Source organism: Calonectris borealis, chromosome 1 (genome assembly GCF_964195595.1).
Source record: "Calonectris borealis chromosome 1, bCalBor7.hap1.2, whole genome shotgun sequence".
Taxonomy (NCBI): domain Eukaryota; kingdom Metazoa; phylum Chordata; class Aves; order Procellariiformes; family Procellariidae; genus Calonectris; species Calonectris borealis.
In genome coordinates, this window is record NC_134312.1 from 201,599,496 (window position 1) to 201,623,965 (window position 24,470).

At 42.2% G+C, this 24,470-nt stretch overlaps 1 protein-coding gene across 5 annotated transcripts; it reads right to left on the reverse strand.

The window, feature by feature from the left end:
• Positions 1-1,217: 1,217 nt before the first annotated feature.
• FDX1 (ferredoxin 1) lies at positions 1,218-21,374 on the reverse strand. Of its 5 annotated transcripts, none has more exons than XM_075140006.1 (6): positions 21,060-21,372; positions 12,777-12,901; positions 8,190-8,319; positions 3,877-3,920; positions 3,072-3,149; positions 1,218-2,186 (listed from the first exon to the last, which is right to left on the reverse strand). In XM_075140006.1, the coding sequence occupies exons 1-5, from the start codon at positions 21,218-21,220 to the stop codon at positions 3,112-3,114; spliced, it is 498 nt and encodes a 165-aa protein (XP_074996107.1). In that variant the 5' UTR covers positions 21,221-21,372; the 3' UTR covers positions 1,218-2,186; positions 3,072-3,111. The 5 variants fall into 5 exon arrangements, 3 of the variants coding, with proteins under 3 accessions (XP_074996107.1, XP_074996106.1, XP_074996105.1); XR_012672017.1 differs by adding an exon at positions 7,599-7,747 and having other exon boundaries at positions 1,375-3,149; positions 21,060-21,374; XR_012672016.1 differs by adding an exon at positions 7,599-7,747 and having other exon boundaries at positions 1,375-3,920; positions 21,060-21,374.
• Positions 21,375-24,470: the final 3,096 nt, after the last annotated feature.

A 24,470-nucleotide genomic window follows, 5' to 3' on the forward strand; every position in this document is an offset into this window, starting at 1 on the left:
GTCTGTCCCAAACCTTTTTTATCCCTTCTCATCTCTAGCACATGCAAGAGATGCATCTGTTGGGGGAAGGCGGCGTTGTGATGTGGAAGGGGTTCGGAACAAGGGGGATTACCCTGGCTGGGCTGAGGTAACACCACTTGTAGAAGCACATGGGCAGTCAGACAATGCTCAAAATAACATTTCTGCTGCTGGGCTGAAGTCAAGGAAGCTTCCAGAACCGTGGAGGGGGACCTGAGATACTTCTCTGTGCACAACGGGGCCACGGCTTTAGATGAAGAGTTTGCCCCAGTTGCAAATGCTAAATAACTGCTGGCCAGAAATTACTTTTAACAAGATCTTTTTGAATTTGGATTGGCTCACATAAAAAAACATTTAACTTCATAAAAACAGGAAGCGGTGGCCAGGAGATTAAAAAGTAAATCTCAGGATTGCTTTTAATGCCTGTTGTTTTACGTATGGACCGCACTTCTTGTTGCTCTCCTGGCAGCCCAACAGGGAAAGAGCACAGAGGCACTACAGCCCGCAGCAGCGCGTGGATCTACATGGCCACCCACAGAGGGAACAGCCCCCCCACGATGCAGGAAATCCCCATTCACATCTTTTCAGATCATTTGAGGAGAAATCACTGAGTCATCTACAGCAGCTGCAGCCCCTTTCCAATGTTTTCTACTGATACCTCAGTGACTCAGCTTGAGTGTCTCTTCTCCAAGATTTACGTCTCCTTTTTCCTCTCAAGGAATGAGGATTTTTTTTAGTCTACCCTGTCTTTATATACCACATTGTCCTCTGCGAGGGCAAAACCAAGTCAGGTTGTAGGGAACCTTCTCCATGCCCAGACCAGTGAGTGGGGGAAGCACCACCATTTTCACTACAGTTTTTTGGACGCGGCCTTTTCAACTTGCCTCCAATGGGGATGTGAACAAAGCTTAGACGTATCTGCCTTAAATCTTTTGGAAGGTTTGGAAGTTTTTCCTGACTGAGAAGTAACAAACTGCCTGGAGAACATACCTCTTCCTCTCCCCAGTGACACCTTGCAGGTCAGATGATGGAAACTTCCCCCAAGTTCACACCAAACGCTAACAAGTACAGATTTTCTCCTCATTTTTGAGGAGAGAGGCAGAAGAGACCCACTGACTTCATGTTTTGACAGAGAAAGGAAATGCCTTTAGAAAATGAGTTACCTGTAATCTTTCTTCAGACAAGGAAGTAAACAAATATATATTTAACTAGTTTTGATGCTTTAATTGCGTGTCATTGCACAGTAATTCATACTTAAACAGTTAATGATGCACATTCAAGTGAAGTTCTATTTTACACGAAGAAATACATTCAATGACTTGGAGAAAAAGGGAAGAAAAATCAATACAAACAAGGTGTGTGAGAAAGTGGTATAAAATAAGATTTATTTGCAAATCTTTATTTTGACAATAAGGAAAAAAGTATCTCTGAGGTGTTGCATTGTAGGGATCACATGTCGGTTCCTTTGCCTTCTGAGATTTCCATTTGCATGCAATATGGGATACCTCTAGAATTCAAAAAGAACTTTGAAGAGTCCTTTTTTGCCTTGCTGTGCTAAATAATTCCTTCCACAGGCACACTATAGGAGAGTCAGTGTCTTTGTAATGAGAAGCTGTCACAGGAAATGCACAATGAAACAACCTTGGCTTAGAAAGAAAACTGTCACATAAGAGCTGTTTCACATTTGTTTAACACAGTGTTAAGCACTTCAAGATTCCCACAAGAAGTGCCTGCTGCTATAAGTAAAAAAAAAAACAAACAAGCCCAAAACAAAAAACAAGAAAACCCCAAAAGCCAACAAACACCAACACCTACCCCCAAACCCCACAGCTATACTGAAACGTCAGATTTCTTTCCTATGTAAGAATGCACAGTACATCTGGTTATGACCTGAGTTCCTTCTGTTGGAAGCTGAAGAGCTGTGTGTCAGGTAAAAAAGATTTAATAATAATTACTGTATATAAATAAACTCAGGACAAAGGCAATACAAAGCGAGAACTGATTTACCTTAGCACCTGATTGTGGGAGGGTAACCTCTGAATTATGGCTAGAGTCACAGCAGTTGAAGAAGACAACAGCAGTACCTTCAGAACATTTCTTCAATTTATTACCACCCTTCTCCCCGACCTCGCTCTCTCCATCTTTCAAAAAGCCAGGAAATTTCAACTCTGAAGTCATATTTTGAATTAACGAGATAGGAAGTGTATTCTGAAAACCCTATATGATTAAATTCTAAGCAGACCAACATTAAGCATGTCTTGTTTTAGGGGAAAGTCCAAAGGGAACACCAGGAAACAAATAGATACTCAGAGAAGAAATCAAATAATCTGAATAGATCTATTTTCAATAGAGTTCTAGAAAGTATTTCTTTCTATAACAAAGAAGGACTTTTTTTTTCTCTTGATGAAGCTCAAAATAATCCCAATATTCAACACTGGAGAAATATTATATTTTCCTCTCTCCCATAAATATAATAATGCAAGAAAAGATGTCTAGATGTCAGTCACCAGTTCAAATAAGGCATTAATGAATGTATTAGATCATTCAAATGTAAACAAATATGTACACCTCAAAATATTAAAATAACCTTATAAGGGTAATAACTATTTTATTAGTGACAACCATTTCATTTAAGTATTTAGGCAACAAAAACTGGAGAGAATAATAAAGAGTCTTAAAGACATTATTTTATTTTGATCTACTTTAGAAGGACTAAAACAAGATCCAACAGAAAGCTCTTCATCATCAGTCCACATGCTATCCCACCATGGGGGTCCCCCTACCCCTTCTGGGGAACCTAGTCCACCCTTATGGAATAAATATACTTGGTCATTTCACATCAACCATTATTGAAGTGATCCTGAGAGCAAGGCCCAGCATCTAGGAATCTCTTCAAGCTGGATGCCCTCACTAACATCAGACTGCCTCCTGAACAAGCTTAAAACTGAAAAAGTAAGGGATAAAGATTTCAGAACAAATCTTATGCTGACACACATTGCCCTCTTCAATCCCAACTCAGCCATCTTCAGATAACAGCAAGAATTTACATTTACCTCCAGTGGTTACGCTCTCCCATTAGACAGCTCCAAGGCTTTATTCTTCTAAGCCGAGTGTATCCCCATATTTGTGGTCTAGTCAAATGTAAATACAGTTGAGGTTTATTGACTTCTGATTTGGGCAACAGAGATGCACTGCAGCAATTAAGCTGCAGGTGCCAACATTCTGTATCAGCTCCTAGATTTCATGGTTTTAACAGTATTTTTGCAAGACAAAATTTGCCACATCTCATTAGGATTCCAAAGTTTGGAAAATCCCTACCCTGAAAATCCACTATTTGCTGAGGAAGTATATTTACTGAGAACATGAATTAGCTCTGAGCATATCATCTTTAATGACAACACTTTAAGAAGACCCCATGCAGTCTTACAAGTTTTATTCTCTTACATATCCAGCTCTGAAACTCTAGAAATGCCCAGGGGTTTTTAGAGGTCTTGTAGAAGTGATCCATTTTCAAATGTCTTTAAGGGTTTTGGCAGAATAATGTTATATGAAACCTGTAACACACTTGCTAACATTTATAATCCAATGATCAGTTATAAGAAGTATTATTGCATTTTAAGCGTAAAAATATAGGAGGTTCTATAAAGAAAATTAAAATAGCGTTAATCTAATATTGATAGTCATATAAAATAACTCACAATTATGTAAGTTTCCATATTTAATTACACATTTAAAAATAAGTTATAAAAATAATTAAGCTTCTTTAAAACCCCTAAGATACTTTCTTTTAGGAGTTTTTACTCATATCTACTGATTGTCTAGCATCGGCAACAGCTTCTGGTACTCGAACAGTCATACCATCCATCGATTTCTTCAAGCAGATTTGGCAGCCTAAACGTGATCTGTAGGGAAATGCGACGTTGTCGTTAGTTCTAGCCAATTATATATCTAACAGCATCTACCCCTTTATGCCTCCAACATTCAGCCATCCCAAACACATTATGATCTAGAAACAGCCACCCTTGTGCATGGTCTTAATCAAGACCAGTAGTGAACTGCATGCATCAATGCAAAGATATAAGTGGCAATAATAATGATTTACATTAAGTAACAGAGTTCAGTACATTGGGAAGTTGTACGCCGAGTACTTCCTACTTGCTGAAGCAATATATAATAAGGGTGGTTCTTCCATTTTCAATGGTTCACTAATAGTTCAGTCAAGTGCAGGGAATGACACTTGATCTCCCAAGGGACATTTGGCATCTCTGAAGATATGAAGGCAATGAATCTGAATGAAAGCCTCAGAAAAAGCATAGCCTAATCCATCCAGGGCCTGAAGACAGCCCAATGTTTTCAAACTAAACAACTCAAGATTGTGTCATTAAGCCAGAAAGGGAAGAGTGAAAAGACAAGAAAAATAGGAAGGAGAAGGATAAAATACTCATGGCACTTGAGGAGATGCAATCCTTCATTTTTCTACCTATTATTCAGCATGAAAAGATCTTGTATGTGAGCAATTAAAATCAAAGATTTAATACCACCACAAAATTCTGCACACACCACAGCCACTTTTATTGCTGGGATATCTCTAATTCAATGTCTATGCCTTGGTATTTAAGTATAGAATTCTTAAACGTCAGCAAGGATGGGCAATGTTTTGTAGCACCAGTTGAATCATTTAATCAGTATAGGAACGTAGGCAGAGATATTATAAAAAATGGTGCTACATTAATATCTATACAGAACTCTTTCAAGCATGTAGTGATCAACCACTGTTAAAGCTTCCAATTCAGTACTATACCTGAAAGTAATACTTTTATGGAAATGACTGTATACATCAACTTCAAATTACTGGAATGTATGTATAAATACATACATTAGCAGAAGATTTCATCTCATGAATATGCATCCATAAGAATAGCTTTAGAAATGAGATCTATTAGAGAGATGTGATCTCTGATCTTTATCTGTAGCATTGCCTGTAAGGCTTAATTTGACTGTTTTTCACTGAAGACCAGTGCTAATTGCGTATGTACTCTGCAGCGTGGCGATAGATTCACTTCATGTGAAATAACACTGCCCTTTGTTTTAAGCCTGCTACACAGCAGTACAAAAAAACCTAGGCAGCACTAAGTAACACTGTGAGAAACAAGTAACCTTCTCCTAAACAAATCCTTCCACAGCATTTACAATTTTATAGATATTTAACCAGATTGCCCCACCCCTTAAAGCTGAAGAAGCTTGGACCCCCAAAAAAGATGCTTTAGTCAATCCCTGCATGAAAGCCATTCCACCTTTAACCACTTCTATAGGCCTTCCCTCTATTTCCTCTCATTCTACTACTTTTAAAAAAAAAAAAAGAAAAACCCCAACAAAACAGGAAGTCAGAGTTGCACAAGTATAAAGATATGGCGAATCCCCATTTTGTCATATAATGGTATTTTCTGGTTTTCTACCTGTTCCTACCTAATATTGCCAATGTTCCATTTACCTTTTTAAGTTTTTTTTTTCCCCCCATTTCTTATCACTCAATGGCACAAGATCCTCGCGCATGTCTTCATTGACAGTTTTTGATTTTACCACACTGAGCAATATAGCGCTATACACAAACCTGACTCTTCATTCTCTTTTCCCGAGTCTTTCACAAATATGCTCCTTAGATTAAACACAGCACCGATCACTTTTAGATCACACTGTTGATCACACACTTTTAACAGACAGCCAAATACTTCTACCGTGTTAAAAGACAATTTTTTTTTTTAACCAATTACTTATCCTTTACAGGGCCTTTGCTCTTATCCCACTGCAACTGTAAAGGATTTCTGGACCCAAGTAAACTATATGAACTGCAAGATCTTTCTTCATGCTCAGGTGACTCATTTGAAGAGCTCCCACATCTGTTACTTCCCTTACAAAAACTGTTGAATTCTTTCCTTATCATTATTTAGTAGAAACTATAAAAAAAGCAACAGCCCATACACACATGATTAAGGTGTCCAGTATGGAATCAGACTCACTGTTCTCTAGTTCCGATGATCTCATTTTAAAAGTTGGGTTGCTACCTTCCACTCCTTTGATGTGGAAGCAGTTTCAAACCAACTAATTAAGCCTTAAAAGACAGTAGTTCAGAAGTGTCATATTGAATTCCTGTGGAACTCCTGGGTGAATGCTACCTAGTCATTACCATTTGTTACTATTCATTTTACTTATTTGCTGTAATACTACTTCTATGGACACATCAGTTTGAGACAGATACTCCAGGAAGCCCTCTACAAAGAAACCTTCCAGTGTATGGACATCCCGTAACATCTCTTGAGACACCAATGCAAAAGAAACTTTGCTTTTATGTTATCTTTCTATATTTTAAGTGCACCTTCTACATCACCTATTGGCTCTTTAGGCAGACAAGTTTCCCGCTTCTGATAGGTTAGAAACAAAAATATTTTTCTACTTTTTAGCAAGCTATTTCTCATTTTTAACAAGCTATTTCCATTTTTTTCTTCAGTATTCTTTTTAAAACATTTAATTTGCCAAAGTTTGTGTCCCCCTATCTTACTTCTTTTAATAATCTCTACTATTCTGCAGTTATTCAAAACAATTTTGTTTTAACCTTTCTAATTAGTCCCTCATTTTAAAAAACATTAGCCTTCATGGCAGCTGCTAGCTGAAACTTTCCCAAATCCAGAGAGTCACTGACAAGAAAAAGCTTTTATCCTTATACTTATGACAGAGCATAGTAGTGCATCTCCATTACACAAGTTTATATCAGCACAGAAGACCAGGTAATTGGTTTGGCCCAGAACCTAAAACCTCATAGGAGAATTATGGTAGATGCTAAGAGTGAAGTAAATTCCTGCTTAGCAGGCTTACGATTTTTTTCAAGATTGCAGATGTTTTTTGGGAGACAGGAAAAAGAATAAAACAAAAGAAGCTGAAACAAGTTGCTCATAGCTTGACTTCTTCACCTTTTCAACCTCCCAGAAAAGTTGGCTGAAGTGAGAAGAAGTGTACCCTCATGTAGAAACAATTGGTACAGGATTCCCATTACTGGTATAAGGAGATAAATGAGTTAATTCAGAGTACTCCTTTGCAAAAACCCTCTGCTATATAGGCCAAGTATAAAGCCCTCTGACATCACTGGAAAGATTCTCAAGAACTTTGACAAGCAGTGCCATTGAAGCATGAAGGAAAGGGCTTTTGAAATCTTGAAAGGCATAGCTGCCTACTGTTCATGTGGGTATGTTCTATGATACAGATTATATGCACACCAGCAAGTAGTGCAGCCCACTAGGAATGGGTCTATGATGAGGATGCGACACCCTAATTACAAGGTGTGTGATGGTGGGGGAGATGTAGAACAGAGGATTACTTCAGACTACCACTAATCTACTCCTATGTGCTGAAATGCCCATTAGCAGTTAGAGTATACTTTGGGATTAATTTCACCCGAAGGGGCTCTGGCTTGTGTGCTCTAAGAGCACGCTAACATGAGTCAAAGCATGACAGATGGGGACACTGCCATGTGGGACACTATCCTAGAGAAGGCTCGGGAGGGGGATCTTATCAATGTACATAAATACCAGACATGTTGTGGAGTCTCCATCCTTGGAGATATTCAAAAGCCGTCTGGACATGGTCCTGGGCATCGGCTCTAGGTGGCCCTGCTTGAGCAGGGGGTTGGACCAGATGACCTCAAGAGGTCCCTTCCAACCTCAACCCTTCTGTGATTCTGTGAAAAGAAGATCTGACCAAAACTAAAATACTAATGTAGACACATTCATAAAATACATTAACTAGCTACAGACTAATGCAGACAGAAAACAGAAGGGAAGGGAAACAAGAACAAGAAAATTCACACACATGACAGCAGCAGCAAAGTTTTTGTTGAAAGAACTGGGTTTTTGGTCATACTTCAGTATGAGACACTTCTGCATCATACACCTCTGAAGAGCAAGTAGTGGCAAGTGCCACTCTTCCGTTTACAAAAACAGCACTGACATCTTTTTAATATGAATTCAGATAAGCAATATTTAAACTTGGCAGTCCCATTTGTGTAACAGAATCCAGCTATTCATTAAAAGCTGATTAAGGCATTCTAAGAATACTGGACTGCTCCATCTGCAAACCCTTCTTTCCATTCTTTGATGTAGTGAAGTGTTATGTTGCCTTACGTTTCTGTGAGGCCATATGCCAGGTCCAGCATGTCCATCTCTTCATCAGTAATTGCATCTAGTTTCTCAAATATGTGGTCTTCAAAGATTAAATGACAAGTTGAGCAGGCTAGCGTTCCTTCACATGCACCTAAAGGGGAAAAAAAAAATAATCATGATAACAGAAAATTCAAATTCCAAATTACAGCAGAATTACAGAAGAAATCTTTCATATATGTTTGTCTCATACAAGAAGTATCTCTGTTGATTAGGAAAATTAATGAGTCATATATTCCCACATTCATATATCTACTCTGCATTGAACTGTCAATAGTATATCTATAGCTCCTACAACATTAAGATTTACTTGAATGCTGTAGTTAGTTAAAATACTTAACTAATTTGCTTTTACCATTTCTACTCTAAGAATGCAAAAGCAGACAACACTGTCAACCAACACTACCTAATTTATTCCCAGGCTTGATCCTTCTATCCCTCTCTTTCCTATGGTTTTGAGGTTTCATCAAGAAGTTCAACAGAAGACACCTGCTATACAAAAAAATTCCTCAGAAGTACAAGAAGGAGGGATTTTATACTTGGTATTTCTCAATTAGAACACTAATTCCCAGGAACAAAGATAGTCAGGCTAGAGAGAGATGTTTTTCTCTGTGTTAACGGGGTCTACATGTATTACTAGGTGATCCAGCCTGAGCCAAGAATCTAATAATTTGCTAGGGTTGAACAGAACAAGCATCAATTACATCGACCTGCTAGAGCAATTAGGTTATCACTGGACAGTAAAAGTTTGAACACTAACAAGTTTGTCTCTGCCACTGTATAGGGCTGGCATCGAGTTCTCCACTTTGTTGAAAAAGGAACATGCAACTTCAAGAGGAGGAGAAAGCTGAACTCTTCATATTTGTGTGGAGACCGGGGTTGGGGCACACAAATTCCCACCTCTGATTTAAATTGGTAAGAGAGAAGCAGGTAAGACATTAGCCAAGTTTAATTTATTTACTCATTTCCAGGGAAAGCAGAACCAAGAGTATTGTGACCCCATCACCTTTGTATTCATACGGAAACAAAGGGAAGCAAGATGCTATGAAAAGAAACAGTGGGATTCATCATCAGACTAAAAGATCCATACAGAAAGCACCATGCTGTTACATATAGTAAACGGTATCAACAGCTTATATTCAAAGTGAGCATGACACTGTACTAGAATACTTGATTTTTAAAAATATATCACATATTCATAGAATCATAGAACCATTAAGGTTGGAAAAGACGTCTAAGATCATCGAGTCCAACCGTCAACCCAACACCACCATGCCCACTAAACCATGTCCCTAAGCGCCTCATCTACACGTCTTTTAAATACTTCCAGGGATGGAGACTCAACCACTTCTCTGGGCAGCCTGTTCCAAGGCCTGAGAACTCTTTCAGTAAAGAAATTTTTCCTAATATCCAATCTAAACCTCCCCTGGCACAACTTGAGGCCATTTCCTCTCGTCCTATCGCTTGTTACTTGGCAGAAGAGACCAACACCCACCTCGCTACAACCTCCTTTCAGGTAGTTGTAGAGCACGATGAGGTCTCCCCTCAGCCTCCCCTTCTCCAGGCTAAACAACCCCAGTTCCCTCAGCCGCTCCTCATAAGACTTGTGCTCCAGGCCCTTCACCAGCTTCGTTGCCCTCCTCTGGACACGCTCCAGCACCTCAAGGTCCTTCTTGTAGTGGGGGGCCCAAAACTGAACACAGTATTCGAGGTGCGGCCTCACCAGTGCCGAGTACAGGGGCACGATCACCTCCCTACTCCTGCTGGCCACACTATTTCTGATACAGGCCAGGATGCCATTGGCCTTCTTGGCCACCTGGGCACACTGCTGGCTCATGTTCAGCCGGCTGTCAACCAGCACCCCCAGGTCCTTTTCCTCTGGGCAGCTTTCCAGCCACTCTTGCCCAAGCCTGTAGCGTTGCCTGGGGTTGCTGTGACCCAAGTGCAGGACCCGGCACTTGGCCTTGTTGAACCTCATACAGTTGGCCTCAGCCCATCGATCCAGCCTGTCCAGATCCCTCTGCAGAGCCTTCTTACCCTCGAGCAGATCAACACTCCCGCCCAGTTTGGTGTCGTCTGCAAACTTACTGAGGGAGCACTCGATCCTCTCATCCAGATCATGGATAAAGATATTGAACAAGACCGACCCCAAAACTGAGCCCTGGGGAACACCGCTCGTGACCGGCCGCCAACTGGATTTAACTCCGTTCACCACAACTCTCTGGGCTCGGCCGTCCAGCCAGTTTTTTACCCAGCGAAGAGTGTACCTGTCTAAGCCGTGAGCCGCCAGCTTCTCTAGGAGAATGCCGTGGGAGACAGTGTCAAAGGCTTTACTGAAGTCCAGGTAGACGACATCCACAGCCTTTCCCTCATCCACTAGGCAGGTCATAGAAGGAGACCAGGTTGGTCAAGCAGGACCTGCCTTCCATGAACCCATGCTGGCTGGGCCTGATCCCCTGGTTGTCCCGCACATGGCTCGTGAGCGCCCTCAAAACGAACCGCTCCATAATCTTCCCCGGCACCGAGGTCAGGCTGACCAGCCTGTAGTTCCCCAGATCCTCCTTCCAGCCCTTCTTGTAGATGGGCGTCACATTGGCAAGCTTCCAGTCATCCAGGACCTCCCCTGTTAACCAGGACTGCTGGTAAATGATGGAGAGTGGCTTGGCAAGCTCCTCCGCCAGCTCCCTCAGTACCCTCAGGTGGATCCCATCCGGCCCCATAGACTTGTGAACATCCAGGTGGCACAGCAGGTCATTAACTGCTTCCTCTTGGATTATGGGGGGTTTATCCTGCTCGCCATGCCTGTCTTCCAGCTCAGGGGGCTGAGTACCCTGAGGATAACTGCTCTGACTATTAAAGACTGAGGCAAGTACATACAAATGCATATGAAAAAGTAGAGTTTAAATAAAGTGCCATATAATGCAAAATTTGTCGTATCAGTAGTTCAAGCGTTTTAATGTTGGGGGTGGGAGGCAGGGAAGAAAGAACACTGACCAGTCTATTTGAACAGTGGACAGTCTTTCTGCAACTGTAAAGCTAGGAGTAGCAAACAAATTGAGTGCAGCTGAATCATTCAACAGTTTTACACAAAGAGATTTCTATTATTATTATTACCGCACAAGGGATGCCCCCTAGTGATAGAAGTAAATAGGTAAGATTTACATTTTACATTTTTCCCCTCATGACTTTTTTTCCTAAACACAACATATATTTTTACATTATTTATATTGCATTATTTCTCTGCCCTAGTATGAAGTTTCATTAGCAAATGATTATTGAAATGGGACTAGCATATGTTATCATTAAAGATTGTTACAGTATCTCCAATTTTTAGTTTGGTTCTGTTTATTGACAGAATTATCTTTTTTTTTCCCCACTTTACCACAATGCTTTAACATGGCTGATACTTACACAAACTGAGAGAATATTTACTGTAGACTACAAGCAGTCTAGCCATACGCCTATATGACACATTTAATAAGTGATACATAAAGCTAGTTATCCCAACATATTACAGATTAAGACAATTCTTCCCCAAATGTATGTAACTCTAGACATAAGAGTTGTCTCAGACATAAGTCTGAGATTTAAAATCTTATCAAAGATTTTATTACTAGCAGTGAAATTTACTTGCACTTAAATAAAACAAACCTCAGATTTCAAACTGTGCCATGCTAGCCTACTTATTTTTTTCTCTAAACACTCCATGCTATGCATTCACTCATGCAAATTGTACTTCCGCCTCCTGCTTTAGTTTCTACTATTAATTCTTAGGCTCATGTTCATGTAAATACCTGTCCTGAGGTAGTTAATTGCCATTACCAAATACCACTGCTTTGCATAGGCAGAATCCTGTAACTTCAATGGAACTAACTATGGAAAGTACAAAAGTTTGAAGGAATAGGGAGGTGTTCTAACTCCCTCCTATTTTGATTTTAAACAGAACTTGTACTGAGTTACAATTTCACTAGGCACTGGTCTGCTTTACCCCAGTCCTTTAAAAAGAATTGAACTTTTTGCTCTACCCTGCTAACTGACATGGATTTGGTTGTTTCCTTCACTTAGCCCTCAAGTACTACAGCAATTTGTGCTACAAAAAGCCTGAAAATAAATTGAGACAGTATGGCAATACTGAAGTAACCAGACACTGTTAGAAACACAAAAGTTTTGTGTTGCCTCCAGAACCTTTCAGCTCAGAAGAACCTGCAGGTGGCATCTTTCAGATTCCACCTTGACAGCCCTCTGTCCACATTCCCCTCCTTTAACATTCAAGGAAGGCTCACCCCAAATACTTTTTTTTTTAGAACTTGACCTTAAATATTCTATGCACCTGCAGGAAAAAAAAAATAAAATGGGGAGAAAATCCAAATAAAGTACAGTTAGGTTTTATAAATAAATTCATAAATAAATATTCATTTATGGTTGGACTCAATGATCTTAAGGGTCTTTTCCAACTTAAATGATTCTATGATTCTATAAATATTTATGAATAAACTGGTAATAGAACACAATTTCTAGACACTGACTACAGTATTCAGTGAATCTACTTACCAAAACCATCTATGTCTAGATTATTATCAACAACAACATCCAGCAGTGAATCCCCAGGTTTTCCTTTGGCTGTTAGTTTGTCACCATCACGATTTATGAAATGAACAGTTATTTTATCTTCTGAGCTGAAAAAGAAAAGTACATAATGGAATCAAAGAAAAAGTTATAGAATTTTTTAGATCTTTAAAATTGATTGAATACTACTAAACCAGTAATCACTATCAACTCTAAGAGCACAGAAACCTAAGTTATTGGCTTTTAAAAGCCGTAACAGGTACAGGCTTTTACTGCTGTACATTGAACAAAGGCCATGAAAAATAAGAAAAAAAAAAACCACCTTGGTTTGTGTTTTGTCACTAGAAGCTATATAGAATCCTGATGCTTTGCCTTTCACTGAAGAGGTCAGAGCTATTTTATTTTAGGCACAATATTTGTATTTTTACCAAATAAAAGAGCTTATTTTAAATGCTCCTCGTCACTCCTTTCTGTGGAGTCTTCCTTTGGATTTATAAAATTTTAATTGTTCTCATCACTGTCATTTAAGACAAATTCAAAAATTTCTGCTTAGAGTTTAAGGCATTTTACTTTATTAGTTCCAAAATTTAATTATCCTCTCCTCCCGAGAATGAAAATACTCCAAAAGCATTCTTTTTTTAAGGACAGATTCTCTTAGGATTTCACTTTGTGAATATTAATTCCAGTGAAGTTCAAAGTTTTGACATTGGCTTCAAAGAAAGAAGGTTTTGTATTTTCCTGCTTTGCTTTTCAGGCAATTATGTTTATTTAAGAAAAATTTCTCTCACAGTCTGAATAAAAAAATTCTTAAGACTAATGCTTTTAATATGAAAAAAAGTAGTTTTTCTGGTGTTCCATATTATGTCACTTCACATGCTTCTTTCCTATAGAAAGTAAAACAAGAAAAATTTGTTGGATGGACAGCGAAGAAACCTGCCAAGAGATGAGAGATACAAATAAAACAATGCTAATGCAAAAATCTATGTTTCAATGTGAAATCCATGTTTAAGAACAGCATGCTTAATATTACCTTTAATCTTTTTAGTAATTTGATCTTTGAGTGATCTATCATGTGGAAAGGATACAAGCTTGAAGATCAAGTCACTCCCTGGAAAACTCTAATCTGCAGAGCTCAATATTAAAGCAAAAATTTGAAAGTGGCCATACTGAAACATCAGTAAACAGCTTATTTTTGGAACTGGCTGTAAAAGAAAATGTGTTTTTAGCAATCTGAGTCCTAGTTTGTTTTGAAAAACAACAAATGTTTGTTGCTGTAGACTTAATATACTCGCCACAACTGCAAACTCAGTTGGCAGCAGTATGCACCATGATTCATTATGATGTCGTGTTCAATTCTTGTCATGTCATCCCTCAGTCCATTCTCTGGAAGGCAGCCACAAGCTACTATTAACTATAAATTCATTCCAAAGTTATAAATGATAATGAAGGATTGACCTTGCTGATCTGCAAAATGCAACTGAAGCATGCACTATAATAAAATTCAGAAGTCTTAAAGATCTAGCTTTACAAAATGCAATTAATGTTGCACAGTCACCTGTGATATCAAAGGACCACCTCCAGCAGACTGTTCTGTGGGGGTTTAAGTTACAACTCTGCTCTTCTTTTTGCTCCTCTGCTGTGTTAACACCTCCCACAACCAAGCACAACCAAGGAAGCAAGCACCCACTTCTTAGACATACTAGTAAAAAATTCACCACCTTCACTGGAAGTTTAAGACTGATGGGTTTAGATTGCATCTGGAAAGGTAGATTCACATTCTGACAGCCAAAGCAAGCCACTGACAGTGTAATTTTAAACTGCTTCAAAAAGCCCTTCCAGAGCTCACGCAAACACACTCTCATCTACTGAAATATTTCTGTCAACATGACAAACACAACGCTGACAGGAGATACAATGCAAGATGTACTTGTATTTATGGACATCCTCTGCCCAAGGTACAGACATGGCAAGTACTAAATATTTGTTCAATATCCAAAACATACCCTTTCCTCTATTATAGGATGAGGCAATCACAAGTAACATGGACCAAACAGCAAGATGTCTGGCCATCCATTACATCACTGGAACCTTTGTAAAAGACAAATCATCTCCCTCCCAGTTTTCAAAACACACCCGAAACTGTCTTTACCTGTAATTACACTTTAATCTGGCAAAAGAAGAATGGTCCTGGCCTCCCTCCTTTGTTCCTTCTATCTCTAGCACTTACACTGTCATGCAGTAAACTGGGTCTGGAAACAAAACTGCCTGAAACCTAGCCTTCACAGGTCAACGGCCATATGAATGTCAGAACTGGTACACAGTCAGATCTGCTCCTTATATGAAATTTACATCAGTTTAAAACAATTCTGTTACTGCAACTTTATGATGCAATAACACAATCTAAGCTTCATGATCAGCTTAAACCAATCTCTTTCTAACGTAAAAGTGTGGTTTTAGACGATCCTCGCTCCAAATTACCCTGACATTATCCTTACACTGGTATTACCGCAAGTCAACTGATTTTGCTAATCTGGCTGAAAATCAACCATAAAACCAAAGTAGTCCCAGCTGAATCAGCAAGCAACACTGACAAATGCCACAGCCCACAACAAAAGTGAGGAAACAGGGGTTGGATCCCCTTTTCGGTAGTACAGTCTTACATTAGCTTCAGCTGGTTGTGGAACTCCACCGTGGCTGTGCATGCCTAACTCGTGCAGCATGCAGCAAGGGGACTAGACTACCACTACTAAGTCACTGACTTTTGTTAAAGATCACTACAGTAATTAGCAGGACTGTGGTGGGTTGACCCTGGCTGGATGCCAGGTGCCCACCAAAGCCACTCTGTCACTCCCCTCCTCAGCTGAACAGGGGACAGAAAATATAATGAAAGGCTCATGGGTCGAGATAAGGACAGGGAGATCACTCAGCAGTTACCACCATGGGCAAAATAGACTCAACTTGGGGAAATTAGTTTAATTTATTACCAATCAAATCAGAGTCGGGTAATGAGAAATGAAAACCAAATCTTAAAACCCCTTCCCCCCACCCCTCCCTTCTTCCCAGGTTCAACTTCACTCCCGATTTTCTCTCCCTCCTGCCCCCGAGCAGCGCAGGGGGACGGGGAATGGGGGTTGCGGTCAGTTCATCACATGTTGTCTCTGCCGCTCCTTCCTCCTCAGAGGGAGGACTCCTCATACTCTTCCCCTGCTCCAGCGTGGGGTCCCTCCCACAGGAGACAGTCCTCCACAAACTTCTCCAACGTGAGTCCTTCCCACGAGCTGCAGTTCTTCACAAACTGCTCCAGAGTGGGTCCCTTCCACAGGGTGCAGTCCTTCAGGAATAGACTGCTCCAGCGTGGAATAGGGTCACAAGTCCTGCCAGCAAACCTGCTCCAGCGTGGGATCCTCTTTCCACAAGGCCACAGGTCCTGCCAGGGGCCTGCTCCAGCACGGGCTTCCCACAGGGTCACAGCCTCCTTTGGGCATCCACCTGCTCCAGGGTGGGGTCCTCCATGCACTGCAGGTGGATATCTGCTCCACCATTAACCTCCATGGGCTGCAGGGGGACAGCCTGCCTCACCATGGTCTTCACCATGGGCTGCAGGGGAACCTCTGCTCCAGCACCTGGAGCACCTCCTGCCCCTCCTTCTTCACTGACCTTGGTGCTTGCAGAATTGTTCCTCTCACATATTTTCACTCATCTCTTCTCCGGCTGCAACTGCTGTTGTGCAGATTTCCCCTCCCCCCCTTCTTAAATACGTTATCCCAGAGGCGCTATCCCCATCGCTGATGGGCTCGGCCTTGGCCAGCAGTGGTCCTGTCTTGGAGCCGGCTGGCATTGGCTCTATTGGACAGGGGGGAAGCTTCTAGCAGCTTCTCACAGAAGCCACCCCTGTAGCCCCGCCGCTACCAAAACCTTGCCACGCCAATACAGGGACCTAATCCACCCTGGGTGATAACTGAAACTGAAATTTATTTAATTATAATAATCATAAAATAGTTTGGATTGGAAGGGACCTTTAAGGTCATCTACTCCAACCCCCCTGCCATGGGCAGGGACATCTTCAACTAGATCAGGTTGTTCAGAGCCCCGTCCAACATGACCTTGAATGTTCCCAGGGTTGGGGCATCTACCACCTCTCTGGGCAACCTGTGCCACTGTTTCACCACCCTCATCCTAAAAAATTTCTTCCTTATATCTAGTCTGAATCTACCCTCTTTTAGTTTAAAACCATTCCCCCTTGTCCTATTGCAACAGGCCCTGCTAACAAGTTTGTCCCCATCTTTCTTATAAGGCCCCTTTAAGTACTGAAAGGCTGCAATAAGGTCTCCCTCTCCTTGAAGCTTTCTCTTCTCCAGGCTGAACCACCCCAACTCTCTCAGCCTTTCTTCATAGGAGAGGCGTTCCACCTCACTGATCATTTTCATGGCCCTCCTCTGGGTCCATGTCTTTCTTGTGCTGAGGGCTCCAAAGCTGGACGCAGGACTCCAGGTGGGGTCTCACCAGAGCAGAGTAGAGGGGCAGAATCACCTCCTCAACCTGCTGGCCACGCTTCTTTTGATGCAGCCCAGGATACAGTTGGCCTGCTGGGCTGTGAGCGCACATTGTCGGCTCATGTCCTGCTTTTCGTCCACCAATACCCCCAAGTCCTTCTTGGCAGGGCTGCTCTCAATCCCTTCATCCCCCAGCCTGTATTGATCCCAAGGGTTGTCCCAACCCAGGTGCAGGACCTTGCACTTGGCCTTGTTGAATCTCATGAGGTTCACACAGGCCCACTTCTTGAGCTTGTCCAGGTCCCTCTGGATGGCATCCTGTCACTCAGGCGTGTCAACTGCACCACTCAGCTTGGTGTCATCTGCAAACTTGCCGAGGGTGCACTCGATCCCCCTGTCTATGTCATTGATGAAGATATCAAGCAGTACTGGTCCCAGTACGGACCCCTGAGGGACACCAATCTCCATCTGGACATTGAGCCGTTGACTACTACCCTCTGGATGCGTCCATCCAACCAATTCCTCACCCACTGGACAGTCCACCCATCAAATCCATACCTCTCCAGTTTAGAGAGAAGGATGTTGTGGGAGACCATGTCAAAGGCCTTATAGAGGTCCAGATAGATGACATCGATAGCCCTTCCAGTCCACTGATGCAGTCACTCCATCACTCCATCCCCTCTAACAACGAAGTTAGAGATAGCCTTCCTAAGTCTTCCAGTAGGAGCTGTTTTTCTGCTATTGCCATCTTTACCACGCTTCACATAGCCGAAATGTTTAATTTAAAAAAAATCACTGAGGCTTTATTGTGCCTGAGCCTGAATGGTGAAAATACCATCAGAAGTGCATGTACATAATAATCAGACTAGTCAAACATTCAAAACACACACTGTGCAGACGTTTCAATGACTGGGAGATACTGTTAAAAAAAATAATTATAATCACACCTTCATGAAACAGTATTTGGGCTTTATAAATTTCAAGTAACATGCCTTTTGTCTACTCATTGTTTGTGTGAAGAAAAAAAAAAAAAAAACAAAAAACAAAAAACCACAAAACAAAAAAAACCAAACACCACCATACTGTGAACCAGTCACAGGCAATTAACATAAAACGTGCCAGGTCTATGCAAGTATAAATAGTCTCAGGATTATCAGGAAGAACAAAACATTTTGTGTAATCTGCATAAAGCATAAATATCCCAATTCACGCTCAGATGAACCCTTTCCACCAGACGTAAAATACAATTAATTTCTTCATATAGTTGCCACAGTACCATCAGCTTGGTCATCAAGCTTCCCTAGGATACCCTAAATTAAGCATACTGCAAATGCACAGAAGAGCACCAGAGAACTGTAAATGCTGTTCATTGTCCCTCCCATGCAAAAAAGTAGTAGTACTGCAAGAATCCTGACAGCTACCTCTTCCCCCTTAGAAGTAGTACCCTTTTGAATCTTACTTCCAAGTTAAGAATCACCTCTTACATTCCTCCAAACAAAACAAAGATAACAACTGTAGCCTGGTGTTGCACATGACGAGACCAACTCTATTTCCAGATCTTTTCTTAAACGGTAAATCTAACAGCCCTACCTAATTGCCTAAAGAGTTTCATGAATGAAACTATTATACAGGCCTCAATTAAAATATGGAAGTAATAAACATGAACAAGTCTTTAAAACATGTAATAATTATGTTGTGCACCAAAAGTATTGTACAGCTATCTAAACTGGTATAAAAGAATTCTGAGATAACTGCTATTCGCCATGAAACGAAAAGGGACGATTACAGATAAAAATGAAGGGAAAGAATGAAATGGAAATGAAAACATAATCCCTGATGCTTCACTGAAACCCTTGGGAACTTGTACTCACAAGAATCACCTCAGGTGATGATTTATATAGCTAGGTCTTCAACCTCTAGGCACAAATACAGCTGATTTTACATATACAAATAATGATCTATCTTTTTACTGGAATAACACTGACTGACTGTATAAAGTTCAGGAACTCAGTCTCAAACAATATGACATCCAGAAATAGTAGCACTAGAGAAAAATAACTTGCACATAAGAGAAAACGCTAATATATGGAAGAAACAAGGATTTTCTTTTTCTCCTGACTCACTCAGCCAGGTTATTACATGGAATAGGTAAACAATACATTTGAAATACTTGCTTGCATGAGCTTTTTTGCTGGTATGCTTGCGCAATGAATGTGAATAAATTCCAATCTGTATTCAGTCTGTTTGTGAAAGACTTGAGGGATTACAGGTCTTACATTACTATTAGGTAAGGAAATGTTTTCCCTTTTTAGTATATTTTTCCTCCCATTTTTACCTGTTAAGTAATTTTTAACAACTTTTAAAAATTTGACAATACTTTACAAAAACCTTTTTATTTTTTGAATGAAAAACTGCTAATCAGAGACCTCAAAATAACTCATGGTCAGGGGACTCACTCAGTGGAGACTTATTTTAAGACACTCAGCAGAGTCACCCAAAGAAGAGAAATAAACTAGCAACTTACCTATCTCATATAGGAGTCCTAGACTAAAAAGTTGGTTTGTCTCTCCATATTAAAAGTATCTGCTGGAACAAAGTAAAAGATCACCTACAGGAGAGTTTAAAAGCAAACTACTGAAACAGCTCTGATGGCAAGGGCACTACCCAACCCTCTGGAAACAGGCCAGGCTACACCACTGATGTTGAACAGCTGATTGCAGGTCCTGTTCTGCCAAAGAAACTTCTCTGGCAACCAAGTAAATTAGGCTTTTAAAACTTCTGTATTTTAAATACTGAAAGTTAACTGTAGGCTCTGACCTATCTTTGAATATACAAGCTACAAGCCAGAAGGCCATGCATAAACACACTCTTTGACTACATGTACTAAGTTGTAAATCTATAGTTGTGGAATATTAAATGTCTACAGATGTAATGCATTTTGAAACACTTACTCATACATACTGGTGAGGAGAGGAGGGGTTCTGCACACTTAGATGCACGAGTACTCTTCAGTAAAGAAAAACTATACTAAAGACAGAAGAGATATTCAGTATTGGGCTCTCTGATGTGCTGTACTTCCACCACAAGCCTAGCCAGAGTTTCACAAAAAAAAAAAAAAAAGCAAGCACTGCACAAAAAAACAACACTGATAAGGTCACAACCCTGTAGAAAATTAGTTTGAACATTAGGAACCCTAGTTTAGCTTTCCATAACATTATAAGCTCTGTCAACAGAGTTCCAAATCATATAGGTCCTGTGGCTTAACCACGCCGCAGGGTCGGTGCGGTGCCTAACCCGGGGCGGCCCACAGGCACCTCCAGCTAACTGCCCCCAGCACAGCCTTGCGGGACCCGGCTCGCCCCAGCCGCCGAGGGCGCCCGGCCGACACCCCGGAGGGAGGCGGGTGGAAGGTCCCCTCGCAGAGCGCTTCAGTGCCACCCCCACGGCAGCCGCAGGCGGGACGGCGACAGCGGGGCCGAAGCGCGGCCGTGAGGGGGCCGAGGAGGAGGCCAGGACCTGCCCCGAGCGGGACAGGTAGCGGCAGGACCGGGACAACGAGACACCGCGGGCCGCGGCGCGGCGAGCGACCGGGGAAAGGTCACGGCAGCGCCAGCCCGGCCCGGCCGCCCCCGCCCGGGCAACCCGTGCCACAGGCGGCCGCTAGCCCCAGGCGCCCTCAGCGCCGAGGCCCAGAAAGGCACAGCGCTGCCATGGCGGAAAGGCGGCCGCCGCCGTGAGGAGCCCGCCCGGCGCCTCACGGCTCCGACCCTCTTACCTGAGCACCGCCCGGGCAGAGAGGCTGAGCAGCCGGGCTGCCCTCACGGCAGCGCTGCCGCAGCCCGGCCTCGTCCCGGCTGCCGGCGGGACGGAGAAGAGCCAGCGGCGGGAGGAAGCGGCGGCGGCCCGGAGGAGCCGGGCCGGCACCGGGGCAGCCATGGCGGCGGCAGGACGGGAGCGCGGGGCCTCTGCGCCGGTACCGGGAGAGGGGCGGGGGCAAAGTCCCACCGCTTACGCCTCCGGCGCGAGCTGCGGTGATTCTCGCAGCCGTCTACGTAGCGCACTTCCCGCCCCCTTTTGACGGCGGTGAGAGGTGACCGCGCGACGGGGAAGAGCGGGGTTACGCAAAGTGCGCAGCGATGCGCTGAGGGAAGGGGGCCGGGCCTTACGGAAAAGGCGCAGGGCGCTGCTCGCACGAGGGGCTGGCGGCGGGACCCTCCCCGCCACCGCCGTGTTCTCGTCAGCTTCCTTCTTGCTCCCTCAGGCCGCACCGTAGGCCGGTGAAAGCTCTCTGGTTCCCAAATCCAAGCCCATCCCGGGAAGGTGGTCCCATGGAGCCCGACATGTCCTGCGCCCCTCCCCAGTTGGGTCTGCGAGGATTTCTTGTCTCGGCCCGGGCCAAGGCGAGGGCTCAGCGGTGGTGCCCAAGCAGTCGTCGCTACATCCCAAATGCCCCTTTGGGAGGCCTGGCCTGTGAGGGACCGGGCTCCTGGGCTCCAGGCAGGGCAAGAAGTACAGTCCCAGGGAAGTGGAGCTGGCAGCTCGGGGGTCTCAGCTGTCCAGCAGGACCACCAAGAAATTCCCAGTTCCTCATTACTGTTTCCTATGACAGAGATCAACTTCTAAAACTCAGGCATCAGCAAAGGGACAGCAATGCTATAGGAGGTTTTAACAGGAGGTGACATTCATGGTGAATGGCTCAAATACCAGTATGCAATAGGAAATTTTGAGATTTCCTGAGCAATTACAGACTTCACATGTAGACTTAATTTGGCTCTCTTCAATGTACACATTGCTCTATGAGTTTTGATTAGACGGTTATGTAGATTCCCTTCACTCTACCACACCCAAACTGGAGAGTGCTGAGTGAATGAGGATGAAGTGGAGCATTTACTTTGAAATAATTCATTCAAACAGGAGTGAAAATAAATGGGGAAAAGGATGAAATGTTGTTTACCTCTGATGCGCTTGAGGTAGCTAAGATTATTCCTGATGCCTTATGATTTTAGGAGTGTGTTTTTGTTGCGTCAGAGTAAGATCAAAGAGGGAGATAACTTAAACTGGTAAATTTTCTTTAAGGAGAGGAGAAGGTTGTGGTGGAAATGTCAAGAGCCTCCCAACTGTCTGGCCATAAACCAAGTGACTTGAATGTGCCAGTTTTCTCTGCTTCAGGTATATAGCTCCTACCCTCTAAGTTAGACTTATTGTCGTTAGAGGGATTCCCTTTACCCATTACAAATGTGGCCAACATAAGATTCTACATAGTCCGAATCTTGTCTTTTAAGCTTTATTTCAATTATTGCTACATCAAAGTAGCTTTTATAGCACCCGTGCTGTATGAATCCTTTTATACCAAATTTATTTCACGTCAGTATCCTTTACAATCCAGCATTCTTTCCAGAAAAACAAATTTACTTCTGTCCCCATCTAGATTTAGCATAGGATTTAAAAAGTGTTACAATTACCTAGACGCACAGTGTATCTCTAAATTTCAGCTGACATGAGGTTGACCATTTTTTCTAGGCAATTCCCTTAAAAACTGTACCTGTCACAGAGGCTGCAGTAACTTTACACAGGTTGCCACTGTGTCATACAGGCAGACTAGCTTTCAGTTGTTCTTTGATTAGTAGCAAAATAATTGCATTTTTTCAAATATACTGTTCATGAGTAACATTTTTAAAATATAACTGAAATCAATGCACTCAATATGTTTATTAAATCATATATTAATATAAACGCGGTTAACATGTGAATATATCATAGAGCAGTCACTGAAATAAATACACTGAGGGTCAGATCCTCAGCTAGTATACTGGTATCCTCCCACCCACACTGAGCTCTTTTTCATTAGGTTTCACTCTTTTGCAACACAAGAGAATGTGACCACAAATAATACAGTTTATTTCAACCTTGTCACTACAGCATAGGGTTATATATGTATACTCGTAAGGCAGTATATAGCTAAATACATACAGCTTTATGTGGACTTCTAATATTGTAAAGCCAAAAGAGCACATCAGATAATCCAGTCTGACTTTAACCAGGCGGCTACTTGTCATAAATTAATGGTTAATGCAGGAAATAAATCTGAAAGGGGCACTCTGGACCTTCTAATGTAAACTTTTGCTATCACATGCAATTCAAGTAACTAAATATAGAAGTATTTATCTGTATTATTAACTGCACTGAAAAAACAGTCCCAAAATTTCACTCCTTGGAAGGGCAGAAGGCCTAATTATTTATTAATTTTCAAATAATTTATTTTATTAGTTTAATTCTTAGTATAGGATTATTTATACCGATTTGTCCTTGGGCAGTGCTGCCCGTGAGTTTAAACAGTTTTTGTTCTTTGTGATGTTTGCCCATTTTTTGTTGTACCCCCTCCAGCCCTTTTATTTTAGCCTCTGTTGTTACTAGTCTCCTTTCATAAGACAGGAAACTCTTACTATTCTCCTGATTATCCCACTGAGTCATTTGTGCATATGTTGGTTTGAATTCACCCTTCTTAATCATGGATGACGAGTTAGTACATTCACTTCAGGTCTTGTATAGTGTCTCTCACAGAAATACATGGCCCGGATACATCCTAGGATTGTATTTGGTTTTTTCCATGTACACATCAAATTAGTAGCCCCAAATCATTTTGTGATCGGTTAATAACCCAGATGTCCCTTGTTGCTTCTCATTAATGAAGCCGTCATTAACAGCAAGAGTTCTTGGTTCCCCCAAACTGAACACAGTAAGCGCTTTGGTTCGATCTACTTTCATTTGGATGGGATTTTCATTCATACACCATTTTAATGAATAAGGCCATTTCCATTAACCAATTTTACCCCTGTGTTGGACATGTTCCATAGCTCTGTTCCAGCCCTCAGACTGCCATGGTCCCGAGCACGTTACCCCCTTGCAGAGTTTAGTTGGCAAAGTCCAAGGTCAGCTCTTTCACTGATAAGAGCAGTTGTGAAAAAAGCTAGCAGCGAGGGCCTGCCTCTGCTTCCCCTTCAGAGCCACTTTTAAGCTGGGGCTTTGCGCTGGCCCTTGCCTGTGCCACAGCTGTGCAGCAGCTCCATTTGCACCGTCTCACATCTCCGTGAGTCTGGCCCTGGCCCGGACTCGATGACTTGGCATCCTGGCTTGGTCTCGGACCTGCCCCCTCACTGCAGCCCTGCTGGGTGACCACTGGCCTGTG

What these genes read in the sequence shown, in the direction of transcription:
- FDX1 (XM_075140004.1), bottom strand. Translation starts at nt 21,220, where the DNA reads ATGGCTGCCCCGGTGCCGGCCCGGCTCCTCCGGGCCGCCGCCGCTTCC. An exon ending in TCTGCCCGGGCGGTGCTCAG is followed by an intron (nt 12,902 to 21,059) that starts GTAAGAGGGTCG and finishes TTTCTTTTTCAG; the next exon opens with CTCAGAAGATAAAATAACTG. An exon ending in TCTAGACATAGATGGTTTTG is followed by an intron (nt 8,320 to 12,776) that starts GTAAGTAGATTC and finishes TTTCCCCTTTAG; the next exon opens with GTGCATGTGAAGGAACGCTA.